Source organism: Oncorhynchus tshawytscha, linkage group LG11, assembly GCF_018296145.1.
Source record: "Oncorhynchus tshawytscha isolate Ot180627B linkage group LG11, Otsh_v2.0, whole genome shotgun sequence".
Lineage (NCBI taxonomy): Eukaryota > Metazoa > Chordata > Actinopteri > Salmoniformes > Salmonidae > Oncorhynchus > Oncorhynchus tshawytscha.
Genome location: NC_056439.1, coordinates 17,436,049 through 17,454,081, shown reverse-complemented (window position 1 = coordinate 17,454,081; position 18,033 = coordinate 17,436,049). Strand labels below are relative to the sequence as shown.

At 42.2% G+C, this 18,033-nt stretch overlaps 1 protein-coding gene across 10 annotated transcripts in view; it reads left to right on the top strand.

Annotated features, from left to right (window-relative positions):
• The window catches only part of dtnbb (dystrobrevin, beta b), a 49,328-nt gene extending 31,621 nt beyond the window's left edge, over positions 1-17,707 (top strand). For 3 of the 10 annotated variants that reach the window (XM_024436946.2, XM_024436947.2, XM_024436945.2), the window contains exons 11-21: positions 5,566-5,640; positions 9,234-9,339; positions 9,736-9,821; positions 10,447-10,560; positions 11,483-11,579; positions 12,061-12,081; positions 14,431-14,590; positions 14,837-14,926; positions 15,028-15,087; positions 15,285-15,312; positions 15,563-17,707. In XM_024436946.2, coding sequence (XP_024292714.1) covers positions 5,566-5,640; positions 9,234-9,339; positions 9,736-9,821; positions 10,447-10,560; positions 11,483-11,579; positions 12,061-12,081; positions 14,431-14,590; positions 14,837-14,926; positions 15,028-15,087; positions 15,285-15,298 — 823 coding nt within the window. In that variant the 3' untranslated portion in view covers positions 15,299-15,312; positions 15,563-17,707. Of the gene's footprint in view, positions 1-5,565; positions 5,641-9,233; positions 9,340-9,735; positions 9,822-10,446; positions 10,561-11,482; positions 11,580-12,060; positions 12,082-14,430; positions 14,591-14,836; positions 14,932-15,027; positions 15,088-15,284; positions 15,313-15,562 lie in introns of those variants that run through there. The other 7 variants (XM_024436949.2, XM_024436950.2, XM_024436952.2 and 4 more) reach the window with 7 other exon arrangements.
• The last annotated feature ends 326 nt before the right edge of the window (positions 17,708-18,033 follow it).

Genomic DNA, 18,033 nt, shown 5'->3' with positions numbered 1-18,033 from the left:
TTTGGATTTTTGAAACACCTGAAACAACTTTCTTATCCCCCCTCCATCTGCATGAATTACACATTCTGATTTGAATTACAGTAAAATCTCTCACACATACACACACACACACACACACACACACACACACACACACACACACACACACACACACACACACACAAGCATCCCTCCCCCACACACACACACTTCATGCATCCATTATTTTAGAGGATGCACAAGTCCCCTTACGATAAAAACATATTTTCACAAGTGAAAAATCACATGATTTCACATGTGAAATTCCCAAATGTTTTGCATATGTGAAATCCCGTGAAACCATGTGATTTTGGAATACTTCACATATGATCTGGTCTTTTTTGGAACAAGTTTCACATCTGGATTTTCACATCAGTTTTTAGACATTTTTACAAATGAATAGAAGATGAAATGTCTTGAATCTATAAGTATTCTACTCCTTTGTTATGGCAAGCCTAAATACAGTAAGGAGTAGTCCCTCAGTCAAGTAGTCAAGTAGTGAAGTGCAGTACCTTGGGGTCACCGTGCTTTACATCGATAAAAACTGGAAACTGCATTCACACGCTCTGGCCGTAATGAAGACAGAAGAGGCACTATGCTGAAACGTGCGCCGAGCATTTCACGGGTGTAGCAAAGCAGCGGAACATTGAAAACAAAGCTACCACACTTTGCACAGGCAGTGCATGGAACGTGATTGCAGCTGCGAGACGTCTGCCTTTTGAACACCTGCCCCGCACCGCGCACAGTCTCCAAAGGTCCATCACAGTGTCCCTACAGAACAGCGGGTTCGACAATGCCCTAGCCAAATGCAGAGAAATTGTTGGGCATTTCAAACACAGCAAGTTGTAAATGGACAACAGCAAGTTGTAAATGGACAAAAGAAGGAGTCGCTTGCACAAGATGCCACAACAAGATGGAATTGCACTCTGGAAATGCTAACGCGTGTCCACAGAAACCAACAACCACTGACAGATGCGCTGTCCCAACAGAAAGCTAACGTCACCATGCCAACCACAGCTGAACTGGAGAAACTGCGGAAGCTGGAGGCACTACTGGAGCGCTGCAGGTAATCGTCTCGATCGCACTATTAGTGTTATAATACGATTGTGTATGTGTGAGAGAGAGCTCGAGTCTGTGTGTATAACACGTCTCTCACAATTGACTGAAGTGATTTTATATGATCTTCCACTGAAGGTACTTGACTGAACTTCTGGGAGGGGAGAAGTACATTGGTGGGGTTGCCTGCTTTGTGCCATCTCCTTTTGAGTGATGGAGAGCTCCGATGATGACCCTGCCTATGTGGTAAGATTCAAGCTGACATTCACAACAGACCTGCAGAAACGCAAGGAAAACACCAACCTCGCATGGCTGAAGATCGGTTTAAGGACCTGAAGTGCCTTCCCAGACCTGAGAGGGGTTAGGTGTGGGCTTTGGTCAGCAACTTGCTGAAGGAAGAGCGGCCTGCACAGCAACCTGGTAAAGCAACAGAGTCAGAGCCACCAAAGAAAGAAGCTGCCCTCTTGATGAGTTCGCCTGAGTCTGATGAAGAGGAGGAGTCCATTGAGAAATGTGTGGAGCGTTACAAAGCAGAGCCCAGCATCAACATGGAGGACTGTCCACTACAGTGGTGGTCACAGCATGCAGGGCCACACACCAGGCTGGCCTGCATTGCACGGAGGTACCTGGCAACGCGTGCCACGTCAGTACCTTGTGAGAGGTTGTTTTCACTCTGGGCATATCGTACAGAAGAAGAGAGCAGCTTTTTCATCTGAAAATGTCAACAGGCTTGTCTGTCTTTGTAACTGGCTCGGTGAAAATAAGGAGGACAACTGAAGTGTACTGTCACAGGTTTATGTTCTGTGGAATTCATGACATTGTTGGACAGATTTATGCTTTTTGTTCTTTGTATCCATAGAGACCGTTTTCTTATAGACAAACCTCCCATCAGTAATCGGGAGAACTGTCATTTGGAACGGCTGACGCTTTAACAGTGCGTGTCTGTGTGTCTAGGTTCATGTTATCACAATGTTGCTCTGCATGCGGTCACATGTTCTCACGTTAACGGCACGTAAGATTAAGCCTTCCCAAACCGTTGTAAGTCAAGTAATGAAATGGTATGGGGCATTTCAAATAAGTGGTACGCCGTTCAGCGAAAATATGACCTCATCTGTGATTTGAACTTACAACCTCTGGACTTCAGGTCCCCTGAGATTTTTTTTGCTGCGCCACAAAGTCTGCAGCTTCCCCTACACATTCATTAGCTATAATACAGCTCTGCTGCAGTTAGCAAAATAGTGCCAGCTGCACTGTTATTTTTAGTTATCAGTTATTCTGACTGTTCTGTCATCATCGATGACATTTATTTCAGCAATTTGTGGGTTTTCTGTGGTTGTCTAATGTTGTTGGGGCATATTATTTTGTTTTCGTATTGCCCCTGAATCACTATGATACATATAATCGTTTTTCTTGAGTGTATTTTTAACGAGGCTGAGATTTACTATGAAGTCCAAAGTGTAGCCATGCAGGTGAAATCAGTTATTGACACAGACATGGTGGCGTGGCAGGAAGATCAGAATGCTGTGAACCAAGAGGTTGTGAGTTCAAATCCCAGGTAAGGACATGTTGAATAATAATTACTGTATAGATAAACATGCATAATGTAGTCATGTGTTTCAAAGTGTGTTAAATATGTACATTGGAAACACTATGTTGAAAGTACTGTGTGTATCGTAATGTCCATTTTTTGTTGGCAGGGCATCGCTTGTGAAATCTCGTCACATTTCTTTATCCACATGTGAAAGATTGTGATCACGTGAAAATCTAGATGTGAAACTTCATGAAATGTCATATGTGAAGTGTTCCAAAACACATGGTTTCACCTGATTTCACACGTGAAAACCGTTTCGAAATTTCACCTGATTTTCCACGTGATTGTTTTTGTATTTTTTGTAAGGGGACTCTAAAATTGTGTGTGTGTGTGTGTGTGTGTGTGTGTGTGTGTGTGTGTGTGTGTGTGTGTGTGTGTGTGTGTGTGTGTGTGTGTGTGAGAGGGATAAAGGCAGAGGGACAGAGATGGTGAGAGCGAGAGTGAGAGTCTGACTCTGCATTGTCATACAGTCATGTGACTGCTGGGTCTCCTTGGAGACAGCAGCAGAGTAGTTAGTTGAGATACTGGCTCAGTTGAGAGCAGAGCGGACCAGGGTATGCAGCTGGCTACAGCAGCACTTGGATGGTTGGATGTATTTGGTTAGCCGCTAGCCGGACAGGTGCTTTCTACCCTCTAAAGGAGGTAAGTGTGATCTCATAGCCTCTCATCTTTGTCTTGGTTTTCACTGAGTCAGTTATTATAGTATTAGATTCTACATGAAAGTGCACGCGGGCTTTTTCATACAGTTGGAGTTCCTCAGAAATATTTGATTAGGTCATCAGCATCTTACTCGAGACGTGTTTGTGTCCTGTCTTGCTCAGATGCTAAGACAGTGTAGAACATTCTAAAAGATAACTCTGCCCAGTGTCTTATGTTCCCGATTTGAGCATGAAGACAGAAATATCAGTGATTTCTCTCATCTTTTTCTTCTCTAAACGTGATCAAACATTCTATTTTTATTGTTTGGGATTGTATATGTGGAGCCAGTTTTAAAAATAGTAGTTTAAAAATATGTTCCATGGTGTGCTTTGAATGTATTAGCTTGACTCTGGGGAAATCTGATATTTGATCTTCATAGTAATGCAAATACGCTGCTGACCCCCCGAGTGCATACTCATGAGTAGTACAGTGATTGAAAAATGAATTCAGTTTCTTTATTTTGAGAAATATTGATGAATACTGATACAGTATAATGGTTATTCCCTTGCGTTCATAGAGATTAGATGGCACTTATTTTCCCTACCTTTCATGTGTGTACTGTCATGTGAGTACACAAACTAATGATCAGTTAAAGAACAGTGAACTGTCTGTGTAAACATACTAGTATTACTTCACTGACAGTTACTGTTATGGAAACTCTTTTACGCAATGGAAAGTCTTATTTATAGAAATGGTTCACTTCCATGAAGGTCAAACATTCTTTGAACATATTCTGGAGAAACGTATGCTAAATTATTCTCAGTACGCCAGTACTCATGGCTGTTTAAATTGTTGGAGGCTTGCTGCTGATTAATGGCGAAGCTACAACGAGAGGTGTAGAGATAATGGATAAGAGATAGAGAAAGTGATATGGAGAGAGATAAAAAATAGTGAGAGTAAACATACAGTGTTCTTTTTTGATCATTTTCATACATTGGAGTGTGAAGAGAGAGAGAGGCTACACTACAGTATTTTAGGAAGAACGCATGAGAGGTAGCAAATTACTTTGCAACTGTTATTTTTCCATACATGGAATGAGAGAAAGACAGATCAGGAGAGAAACAGACCAACACTACTTTAGAACTGTCATTTCTCCATACATGGGACTACACATCTTACATTTTAGCTCTTATCCAGAGCGACTTATAGGAGAAATTAGGGTTAAGTGCCTTGCTCAAGGGCACATCAACAGATGTTTTACCTAGTCAACTCAGGGATTCAAACCTACGACCTTTCGGTGACTGGCCCAATGCTCTTAACCACTACGCTACCTGCTGCCCTGGAGTCTGAACTTGAAGAGTTCTCTTGTCCGAGCAGCAGACTCTGCATCTGAAATGGCACCCTATTTCCTATATAGTACACTACTTTGGGCACTGATCGAAGGTAGTGCACTATATAGAGAATATGATGCCATTTCAGACACACCCAGAGTGAGCCAATGAGTCAGGAGAATCTAGCCAAAAGAGAGAGCCCCAGCCAGCCAGCAAGCTAGCACAGGACTGCGGTGCTGATATGAAAGCCAGATGGACTTAATAGTCTTTGTTTACTCTCCCAAATTACCTTCTGTAGTGCAATGTCACCTTTCTTTTCCCAGTTCCTCACCAACCACAGACTTCTAGTTTAATTAGATTCCCTGTCTGCTTTTGTTCCTCTTGTACAGTTTTAATTAGTTTTAAGCTAATCAAAATGCCAAATCTATTATTCTTTCATACAGACCATGACAAATTAACTCACATATACTGTACAGCACAATCAGTAGCAATCTTCTACATACAGTACAGTTGTTCCCTATTTGATAATTGATAATCCCCAAACACGAAAGGTTGCATCCATTGATTGTAGTCTACAGTCATGATTGCTTATTCGTGAATATTACATTATATTATGTTCATGCAAATGCCCTCTCTCCTCCCCTGTAGGGACAGAATCCTCAGATCTCCTTAGTGTATAATAGTATATGTATTTAAAGTATATTTCTCCTACAGTGTAGCAATAAAGTCCTGTAATCTTGTGTTTTACTGTAGCAATGTTTCTACGTACTGTACAGTAGTTTTGTATGACGATTGCTTACAGTCACCATTGCATATTCATGATTCCTACAGTATTGTAATGCAAATGTCCTCTCTCCCACCCCAGAGTCAGTGTATAAGTCTATTTCACAGTGTAGCAATAAAGTGGTATAATCTTGTGTTTTACTGTAGTCAGCCGAAGCCAGTGGCCAACAATATGAACAACACAATGCTCATGTCGTCTGGGGCACCTACTCCTACTAAAAGGTGAGTTCTTCAGCATTGGCTTTGAATTGCTCCAATACCTATCATGCCTAACCTATTTCCAGAATTCCTTGCAGAGCATAGACCATTGTTGACCAACTGCTTCCATCCCCTTATGTCCTGTGCCCTTAAAGATGTTGCCAAGTCCATCCCCGTCTTCCCCTTGGAATCATTCCTGAGAAAACTCATTATTTGTTAGCTACTTTAGTGGCCCTGATCATAAACTCTTGATTGAAGTGACATGTATACATGGGTTCCATCGCGTCTGCTATGTCATTAGAAGTAGAAGAGATGAGTGTGTGTGTGTGTTTCTCTGTGTGTGTGCAGTACTGTGATGTAATCAGGCATTGGCAGAAGCTCCGGGCGATTGAGAGGCAAGATTCAGAACACATTCTCCTCCAGGAGGTCACGCGCACGCATTCACACACTATATTGCCAAAAGCTGCATATCAACAGAACAGAGAAATCCATTCTGATGTTTGGCGAAATTGGTTCCAGATTGCTCAAAGTTAAGTGTCAATGTGGATGCAAAGAGATGGTTAAGGTAGAGAGTTTGCTCTCTCATTATCAGATCAGAGGAAAGGTGTGTGTGTGTTTGTGTGTGTTTGTGTGTGTGTGTGTGTGCGTGCGTGCGTGCGTGCGTGCGTGCGTGCGTGCGTGCGCGCGCGCGTGCTAAGGTCTTGTTTGCGCGGCAGCAAGCCAGCCTGTTCCCTCTCAAATCCTTGTAGCCTGGCGTCTGACTGTGTGAGCTGACACACTGTCACATTTGGTTTTTAAATATTAATCCATGTAATTATTACTGTGTTCTGCTTGGCTTCTTCTGATGTGAAGGGTCTGGGAGTCAAAGATGTCACTACAGCTGAATAACAGGACTCTCTGCCTTAGCTCACTGGCGCTTGGCTGAATGCACCAAAGAGAAAAGCTTTACGGTTATTTTCCGTATGTTTTAATAAATACATTGAAGATCTTACTCACAATAGCACGATGAAAACAGTACGTAAAGTATCAACCACTGTTTTGTGTCTCAAATTATACAGTTTAGTGTTTGTTTTTTTATTCCAGATTCCAGTTGATGAGGTTATCTTGTCTTTTTTCCTTTTATTCAGAGATGTTTTATTGTAAGCTTAGTCCATCATAAGGTTGCAAAATTCTGGGAACGTTCAATAAATTCCATGGTTTTCCTGAAATGCCAGTTGGAGGATTCCCGGAATCAGGAAGGAATAAGCAGGAAATCCGGAATCCTCCAACCAGGATTTCTGGAAAACCAGGGAATTTACTGAATTTCCACCAAGAATGGGTATTGTTGTAGATTTTGTTTGTAGAGGCCTAACCTTCTATTCCAGGTTCGCACTGGAACCCGTCTGGTCCTCTCTGTCTGCTGACAAAGCATCTTTTCACTTCTCCAGCCTCTCTCAAACAGATTGCTCAGCGCTGCTCTTCCAAGGCCCAACCCACCGACCGACAACCCACAATTTATGACCTAATACTCAGCACCAGAAAATACAAATAATTTGCTGTTGGAGTGTTCGATTACTTTTAATTTGGAGTTAACTGACTATTGACCGAAACGCCACCAGATATGAAATCACAGACTCAACTGGTAGGCAGACTGAATGTTATTAACGAGGGGTGTCAATATTGTTGCCATCATGCTCAAGTAGAGAACAGTAACTTTTACAGTATTTTCCACCTGAAAATACTTCGTGAAATTTGACATTGATTGCATTGTAATAACATAAACATGTGTAAGAGAGAGACAGATGGAGGGATAGCCCTTTGATTGACAGCCCTGTGATTGTGTTGATAAACAGATTCTGAGTGTACAGTATATGAGCAGCCGTGTTATTATGCGGTAGGGCCTAACAACAACAACACTATTTTATTGTCCAATGGGAAATGTGTATGCTGAGACTCAAAGCAGTGCAGAATCAGTCACAGAGCAGTGTTCCTACATTATACAGTTTTTGAGCATGTTCTGCGTCAAATGGCATAAGCTCATTTGAACCTAGTACAGACAGAAGGGCATTGGTGACCGGCTGCTCACAGAGGATCAACAAGCCGTTTACACACAGTCTTGTCTGCTAGAATTCTCCCAGATCCACAGTATATGTGTCGTCTTGCCAACTCCAATGGTCATTGTCATGCCAAGTTAGCATGAAAATGACATAGGAGTTGGCAGGACAGCGCAGTGGATTTGGGACCAGGCCATGAAAACAACCAACACAAACAGATCTGGGGCCAGGCTAGCAGACGAGGTCCGTCTGCGACCATAAGAGTTGGCTGTACAGCACAAACAGATCTGGGACCAGGCTATTGTCTGCATTGACTGGTTGAAGGAAACTCTGTCTCTGATGAAGCAGAGGCAGTAAGACACGACCTGGTCGGAGTGGTCTTGTCGATTAATGGAGAGGAACAGCTAACAGCCCAACTCTGACTGAGCCAGTGTGGTTATCTTTCTCTTTTCCACTCTTATTTAAACCCTGGGACTGACCTCTCAGGACTCAATCTCAGAGTTAAGACGCAGGATATAAAGCCATAGTTGGTTTCTAACAGGACTGACCTCTCAGACTTCTCGGGCCGTTTTCCTTGACGCAAAAAGATTGGTAGTGATAGTCCTTAAACATGCACTCCATGAGACGGTGGAATGTACTGGGGGTATAGTCATGGGTGTGTAGTCATGGGTCGCACGTCAGCCAAGCTAAAAAACAAGCGGCATCCAATTTATTTCAAGCTGGGTTTTAACTGGACTGACCTCTCAAACTCAATCTAGACTGTGTTATAACTGTTAGACAGTGGATAAAAAGCTGAAGTGGATATGAAGCTGTAGTTGAGGTTTTACAGATGCAATTTCTTTCCATCCAGATTGCTGTTTAATGGTCTTAATCATGAGGGAGAGAGGGGGGGAGAAAGGAAGATCATTGCAGACCACTCATAGAGAGGGGATAGCATATGTCCAATCATCTGTTCAGACCATATGCCTCGATGAAAACCAAAGTCACACACATATTTGACTTTTCCGGGTAAATGGTTTTGCAATGAGCAGCTGTGATGGAATCTGACATTTGTGGCCTGTTGCTGTATTGGGATTTGTGTTGTCTCCCTAAAGACTCATGGAAACCCAGGATAATCAGACCTTTTTCACACAAGTTCTTAATGATCAGTCCACAGTGATGGCATAAGTTATAGGGGTGGCAGGTAGCCTAGCGGTTGGAGTGGTGGGTCAGTAACCGAAAGGTTGTTAGTTCAAGTCCCTGAGCTGACAAGATACAAAAAATATATGCTGATGTGCCCTTGAGCAAGGCATTTCACTTAATTGCTCCAGGGTTGTTGTTGATAATGGATGGCTGTGACCCCACTCTCCGAGAGGTGTCCAGTTTACACATGCCTATAAAATAGGGCAAATATAAACACCCACCAAATGAATTTATGATTATATCCATGGCACTTACATGCCATTATTATTCCACATTTAAAATGTATGAAACATTATTGCTCTATGATCTCTATCCCTCACTCCTTCTCTCCCTCCTCCCTCCCCCTTCCTCTCTCTCTCTCTCTCTCTCTCTCTCTCTCTCTCTCTCTCTCTCTCTCTCCAGTGTCTTGGAGAGTCCCAGCAGGCTAGACGAGGAGCATCGTCTGATTGCTCGCTACGCAGCACGCCTGGCAGCTGAGGCAGGCAACTCCACAGTGAGTAGCTCCACAGTGAGTAGTGTGTGTGTGTGTGTGTGTGTGTGTGTCCGTGTGTGTGCGTGCGTGCGTGTGTGAGTGACTAGTAGGGCGCCCCAGGGTGTGATTCTGTCCGCCTGCATTTAGCCTCTTCTTATGATGTAACACTTTGTGTAACTGCAGGATGTTCATAAAGAGATATTAATGATCTCTGCGCCCAGAATCAGATCATGTTAAGGCTATTACCAGCGACTAAGATAATCATTACCCACAGTGTAGTCGGTTGATCAAAGTTAAAGGTGAAATTTAAAAAGTCTGAAGCACAGCACGCATGACTTTTACTTCTGGCCAGTAGATCATGTTTGATGTGTTACTCTCTTTTGTCCACTCAGTTTTATTCATTCTGTTTTTAATGGTAATTTTGTCTTTCAGCAATGTCCTCCAACAGATCTGAGTTTCAACTTTGATGCCAACAAACAACAGAGGCAGCTAATAGCAGAACTAGAGAACAAGAACAGGTGGGAATGTATTTGATTGTCACGTTATGAATAAACATGAAAAAAAAATGGAATAATCACTACTTAAAGTAACTGTCCAGTGAAAATGTAACTTTTAAAAGTTCATATTCTGTTAACTACATCATTTGGGTATGAGTGAACTCATCCTATACTGGCCAAAGCATCAATTGGAGAAAAAACACTTCCAAAACCCCACCTCAAACTAAGCAAGCTATTTCCTCATAGAACATGATGTCATATTGGTTCATTGGCTGAGCTGGCCAATCAGCTGTCTGCTCGCGTTAATATTTTAATAACCATTCTGTTGTAGGGGTACGCCCACACCATTCCAACACAGAAAAGCTGCTTTTTAACATACGTAATACAAAAAAAACAATTTCACTCATATTGTAATGAATTATAGGTCATATTTCATAGAAATCTGGAAACCCTGGACAGTTACTTTAGATTGTTTATCAGGTAATTTAGTTAAATGAGTAATTATATGTATTGTATGCTCATAACTTAAGAATTTTGTGAAATATAAGTAAATATACTGAAATCTATCTTGGTCATCAGGACCTGCTTTCAAAATGTCATCGGCAGATTTTAAATCTCCATTTTGTTGTGTCTTCTGGTCCCTCAGAGAGATCCTTCAGGAGATCCAGCGACTGCGTCTGGAGCATGAGCAGGCCTCCCAGCCCACCCCCGAGAAGGCCCAGCAAAACCCCACACTGCTGGCCGAACTCAGGCTCCTTAGGTACCACATATACACCTAGATCTATTACCCACCTATATCTTATCTATATCTACTGTATACTTATTGTCGTCTATATCCATTTACATCTATGCCCATCTACAATCAATGTTATAACTGCTCGTCGCATATTTATACACTCTACAAAGTCATAACTACACCTTTATTAACTCTTTATTACTTATTGATATGCCTTAATAAAGTAAAGTATGCCTTAATTCCTCAGTAAACACAGCATGACCTATAACAGCACTAACAGCCTATGTGTGTGTTAGATATCTGTCTGTATTAAGGCCTATAACCCTGAGGTAGAGAGGAGGAGAAAGACAGCCGGGAAGCAGATGTTTGTGAGATTTTTGGAATGGGCAGAGAAATGGATAGGACTGTGTTTTCAGTCCTCAAATGACATTTTGATCTCATAATGTGAATGAAGGTAATTACCACGTTTGACCACCAGAGGGTGTTCAGACACCAATGGTTCAATTGTATTATCATCACAGAAAAAGGGATTGAGCCAGTAGTTGTCTCTTTCTGTTACCCTGGAGTGTAAGCAGCAGGCTCAAAGAAGGGACTGTCTGTGAGCATGTTGTCTGTGGGATGTTGGGAAAGGGACAGATAAACAAAAGACTGACCAAAGTTTTACATCAGTGGTTTTCAAACCTGTCCTCGGGGACCCCCAGCCATTCAGTTTATTTGAACTATTTCAGAGCGACCTGATTCCAATCGCCAACTAATCATCTACTGAGGTAGACTGAGGTAATTGTGAAACGTATGACAATCCCAGAGAAGAGGTTTGAAAACCCCCCTGTCTTACTTCAGCACGACGCCACCTGACAGAAGAGTGTGGAGACTGACAGGCCTTTCAGGAGGCAGTAGGGACTGACAGCCAGGTGTTGTGTTTGTGTGTGATTGTGTGGGACAACAGGCACAGGAAGGATGAGCTGGAGAGGCGCATGTCAGCCCTACAGGAGAGCAGACGGGAACTGATGGTCCAGCTCGAGGGACTGATGAGGCTACTCAAGGTAGGATAGTACTATGACTACAGAGTATTATACGCTATCTGATACACTATATCACGGTTTGTTGTTATTCTGACTTTCATATACTAAGGCTGTAATACGTATTAGTTGTGTATCACTATCAACATATGTCATTATTGCTTTTCGTGTCATCAGGTATTCGTTAACATCAACCGTGAATCTGTTTTATATTTTATACAACCATTTAGAACGCTGCATTGATTGTAGTTGACAGTAGTCTGCCTCAGGGTCCATTGGTTACCTTGAAAGGATCTTACACGTATGAACCTGTCTGTTCTGTCCTGATATTGAAAGCTTTTGACTCTTTGCCTTTGCCACCGTCTGTCTGTCTGTCTGTCTTAATTTCTTTCTTTCTTTTTCTCTCTCCTGTCTCTCGCTCTCTCTTGTTATCTCCCCCTCACTTCTTTCCTCTCCCTCACTGCTCACGCTTTAATATCACCGCGTACCATTGGCTGGCTGATAGGATGAGGAGCAGAAGCAGGCAGTAAGTGTCTCCATATTCAGTTAACTATACATTAATACGCTAATACAGCAATACAGAAGCAGACCCGCTCATTCAGCCGCCGTAGTATTACGTTTCATACTACTCTCCACACTCAAGGCATGTGCTGATATGTCTCAGACAGATCGTGTTTCAAGGAACTTAGAGTAGCATCGTTTTTTTTGTGTGTGTACATTTGACACAGTACATATGTACAGGAAACCATACACTAGACTACCTTATTATACACTGGGTGCTTCGAGCCCTGAATGCTGATTTGGCTGACTGCTGTGTTATATCAGACCGTATACCACAGGTATGACAAAACATATATTATTACTGCCCTAATTATATTGGTAACCAGTTTATAATAGCAATAACGCACCTCAGGGGTTTGTGGTATTTTGTTCATATACTACACCCCCTCGAGCCTTATTGATAAGTTATAACATGGCATTGTTGAATGCTCGTTTCTGATTGGCTTGAAGGGTAGAGAACGTGCATAATTTTCTTTATAACGTACGGTATATCAGCACGGTAGAATTCAAGGCTATAGTTAATTCTGTTCTATGTTTGAGCTGCTTTTGAAAGCAAAAGTCGCACTGAAAACATTATTAGCATTGTTGAATTTCGATATTCATAATAGCAAGCTAGGACTGATGGTTTGGTTAGCTAAACTAGAAAGTCTGTTTGTTCGGTTACCAAGGCAACTACCGTAGCTATGTAGTAAACTCCCTAGCTAATTCAGTGGACGTTGAACACATTTTGACCTGCAAATGAACACATTTCTAGCAGCAAATGTGTTTAAATTATAGTCATGGTATAAAAGGGATAATCAACTCGGGGCTCTATGCGTTATCTGGAAGAAAAAAAATACAACACCGTGGAAGGTTGGTTTCACCGCATAGCCCCTTGTTCATTATCCCTTACATATTATAGTTTAATGTTACCTTTTTGGTCATTTCTATATGAGCGAGCATACATTCTAATCTACACTAAGTAAAAAAAAAAAATGTGATATCGAGGTTATATGTTGCTTCATGAGATATCAATTCTAGTCTGAGGTAAAGTTCTTTAGGTTATTTGGTGAGAACTCTGCCATGTATTCCTTTCTTTGCCAAACAAACGTCCGAGACCTGTTCCTTTCATCAAAGCTAACAACCTTCCCTCTAATGTGACTGCAGTCTGGCTAACCATCTGCTGCTTGGCTCTGAGCCATACAGTCCTGGACCAGGGCAGACTTGGGTTCAAAGTAAACAGTACTCAACATCTTTCCAATACCTCTGTATTTGCTCTAGCCTGCCTGGAGTGCCAGTTGAGGCGGTGTTTGTACTTTTGGGACTATCCTATTTGTCCATTTTTAAGCTAGGCAGGCTCAATCAAGCACAGATAAAGTATTAGAAATTATTCAAATAGTGTTTGAACCCAGGTCTGGCCAAGGGCCCTGCACCAACCCCCTCCTCTCCCCTCCTTACCCCTCCCCACCCTAGGAAGGACACAGTGCCCCTTTCTCCAGGCAGCATAGAACCCAGGCGGCACATTACAGTCCCCTCTCTAGTCCCTGCAGGCAGGCTCACACATGGTTCTCATTAGCTTTCAGAGCAGTAAAGGTGCTGTAATAGACTGGGTGTGTATGTTTAGGTGTGTGTCGTAGGGGGTGTAGGTGTGTGTCATGTTGTGGGGGGTGTAGGTGTGCGTGTGTGTCGTGTTTTCTTAGCAAAGTTACAAAAGTGGTGGTCTAGGCCTCCTCTAATCCTAACCCTACCTATGCTGATGTTGGTGTATTTCTATAGTTTTTGGATCCTAACCCATGGTGATATTGGTATGTTTCTATAGTATTTGGATACTAACCTATGGTGATGTTGGTATATTTCTATAGTATTTGGATCCTAACCCATGGTGATGTTGGTATATTTCTATAGTATTTGGATCCTAACCCATGGTGATATTGGTATGTTTCCATAGTATTTAGATCCTAACCCATGGTGATGTTGGTATACAGTATTTCTATAGTATTTAGATCCTAACCCATGGTGATGTTGGTATATTTCTATAATATTTAGATCCTAACCCATGGTGGTGTTGGTATGTTTCTACAGTATTTAGATCCTAACCCATGGTGATGTTGGTATATTTCTATAGTATTTAGATCCTAACCCATGGTGGTGTTGGTATGTTTCTATAGTATTTAGATCCTAATCCATGGTGATGTTGGTATATTTCTATAGTATTTAGATCCTAATCCATGGTGATGTTGGTATATTTCTATAGTATTTGGATCCTAACCCATGGTGGTGTTGGTATGTTTCTATAGTATTTGTATCCTAACCCATGGTGATGTTATGTTATCAGACCCAGACAGGAGGCTCACCCCACTCTTCCCCCAGCCATGGGGCAGGCTGCTCCATGCCCATGCCCATCCGCTCCACCTCAGCTGGGTCCACCCCCACCCACACACCCCAGGACTGCCTGGCCGGGGTTGGGGGGGACGTGCTGGAGGCCTTCGCTCATGGTGAGTGCTGGACCTCCGCTGGACTATGTCCTCCTTTAGATCCAATGTGGCCCAGTGCATGTCTGTTGTTTAGTTATCCATTCTTGCCTTGTTTGAGTCAAGGAGAACACAACACCTGTGATTGAGCTGTGCCAAATTTGATTTAAGGATGCATTTAAAAAAAAAAACATGCTTCAAAAATAGCTAGCAACTAAATGACATGTAAATCATTGACTACAATCAGTGACGGTGTCCTCTGTCTTTCAGGTGTACCTAGAAATCTTCGTAATGATCTGTTGGTCGCTGCAGATTCAATCACAAACACCATGTCATCACTCGTCAAAGAACTCCACTCAGGTTAGTTGAAAGGCACATGACTTCCTGGTTGCCTGTGTTTGTTTTATAACTCTGGTGACGGAGGATATCATCTCTGAATTCTTTGGGTCTTTGTCATGAAGTAGATGATGCTGCAGAGGAAGAGGACAACAACATGAGGAACGGAGGCCTAAGGGACAGGGGTGAATAAGTCTTGGCTCAGTATTATGTTATTAACATTGCTTAGTTCCTGTATCAAGCTGTTTGAGATTTTGAAATGTAATTTCTTTGAAACGTCACTCTAGAATTCTAATTGTAATTGAAGGTCATTGTTTGTGGAAATCATGTGTTAGACTTTTATGTTACTGCAAATAACTAATCATTTCTCATTGTTTTCTAGCCGAGGCAGAATGAAAGGAGTGGAAAAGGTATGTATGAATATTCCGATAGCTGTGATATTGTCCGTATAATATCATCACATAGTAACTCATTAGTAATTCATATTGTAATGCAACAAATCTGCCAAGAACCTATGAACAAAACAGAGATCAGAGGAACTTTTTCAGTCCGACATAATCGTTGAAATCCAAACTTCCTCTGTGAATAGTTCTCTTCATGGTTACTTTCTACCCCAGTCTAAAACCTACCCTTCTTCCCTGTCTATCTGTGTGTTTTCAGGCACAGTGAGAGAAGTAAAGCATCGAGGGAGCAACAACCACTCCATCTATACCGGATGTCAGACTGGACATGACTGGAAAAGAGGAATCCAAATGAGAATCAGTCACAACAACCAAACCCTTCTATCAGGCATAAGCACGTAGAGTAATGCATGCTGTTATCAAACAGGATTTCACTGTGTGAACTACTATCAAACATGTTTATTACACCTTGCTGAGGAAAAAAGCAAGATGCTTCTATTAGCGAGTGTATATGTTGTTCTGTATAAAAACTTAAAGCTGTAATTATTATGTATTGATTGATTCCCCTCATCATGACTGCAACGGTCAAAGGTCTAAAGGAGTGGCTTGCTGTGCTTTCTCTCAACCCGTATTGTCAATAACAGACCATTCTGTGTGCATACCAAATGGCACCCTATTCCCTATATCGTGCAGTACTTTTGACCAGTGCCCTATAGGCCCTGTTCAAAAGTAGTGTACTACATAAGGAATAGAGTGCCATTTGGAACACTGTCTCTCTATCTGTATATACTGTACACATTATACATGACCTTGGGAACACAGCACTGACCACGACCTGAAAGCAACCTATTTTCATGATGATGATATGTTCCCTAGCCTTCATTGCTTTTGTATCATTAGAGACGGCTAGCTAGTATGTTTTCATTAGGGGTTTTGCATGAAGTTGCACTGTCCTGAGTCTGACTGGGTGTACTGTAGGTAGGTAGGTACCATGTTATGCCAGCTCTTTGTGGGTTTATCAGTGTTTCTCAACCTGTGGTCCGCGGGCCAACACGGGTCCCAATGATGTTGCTGATCGGTCCCTCAGCTAGTGAGCTGAAACTGATTTAGTTAGTTCTCAAGTGCTAGTTTTAATCTAAGTGGTCTTCATTGGAGGAAGGGCTGTAGCTGGTCCTTGCAGTTCCCTGGTACAAAAAAGGTTGAGAAACGCTTGGTTCTAATGACTGCTAGGATCTGTAGTCCTGTATATTGTCATGCCTCAGAGTTCACATTGGTCGTGCCCCAAATGGCACCCTATTCCCTATATAGCGCACTACATTTGACCAAGGCCTATAGGGCTCTGGTCAAAAGTAGTACACTATATAGGGAATAGGGTGTCATTTAGGACAGCCTGAGTCACATACTGCTGCTACTGCGTGCTCACTCTATGTCGTGAGACACCCTTGCAAAAATATGAGGGCTGTTTGTTTGTTTGGTTAAAGAGAGCCTAGTATGGGGGCTATTGTTGTCAATGCTAAACGTTTAATTTCATCAGGGAATCGTCCCTTTGTTATAAACAGATTTATTATTCTCCTCGTTTTGTCTCAGTAAAAAATTAACTAAGCGAGAGAAGCTAGTAAATGCATCTTAAAGAGCATTAAAACTGCATGGTTCTTCGTCCCTAATTCACTAACTAGTCACTCAGTAGTAACAGTATTTATTGTCCACGTAAAGTAAAGAGACGGAGAGCATCTCAGGACGGTAGTTTAAATGAATATTATTATATTGTGTGCTCTTTCGTTCAAATATGTTGAGTTACAACATATCCACCTATACACCTGTACGTAGGTGAGGACGGGCGGTACAGAAATCAAAGTTATGCACAGATAAGAGTTGCTTTGATAGCTTTATTTAGTTAAAATAAATGAGGACTGGAACATGTTTATGTGAGAGTTAATAGATAGGTGCTCAGGGACTGTAGATGGAATGTGGTGGTGGCTGGTTTGCATCCCAAATGGCACCCCATTCCCTACATAGTGCACTACTTTTGACCAGGGCCTATTAGCCCTGGTCAAAAATGGTGCACTATATAGGAAATAGGATGCCATTTGGGACGCATGTTCTGTGTGGTTAACGATTATGAGTCAGTAGCCTGGGCCCTAATGGGCTCCAGACCTGTGTCTGTAGGGGTTAGAGACTGATCATAAAAGAGCCTGAAGGGTAGCAGACAGCAAACCTGTCTCAATAATCTGGCTTTCTCCAAAAATGTGCACTCAAGCACTCTTCCACACACATTGAAAAGCATTGAATTGGTGTGAGCATAGACTAAAGTAGAATTTCCACCATATGTATTATATCGGTTCATTCCTTTTAAATAAACTGAGTGTACAAAACATTAGGGACACCTTCCTAACATTGAGTCGCACCCCCCCCCACACACACACACACACACCTTTCGCCCTCAGAACAGCCTCAATTTGTCAGGGCATGGACTCTACAAGGTGTCGGAAGCATTCCACTGGGATGCTGGCCCATGTTGTGTCAAGTTGGCTGGAAGTCATTTGGGTGGTGGACCATTCTTGATACACACTGCAAACTGTTGAGCATGAAAAAAAACCCAGCAGCGGTGAAGTTCTTGACACACTCAAACCACTGTGCCTGGCATGTAACAGATGTTAATCGTACTCTCCTTGCATTGCGTTTTGTTCAAAGAAATCACCCCAGCCAGTGGTCCCAGTTGGGCATCATTTA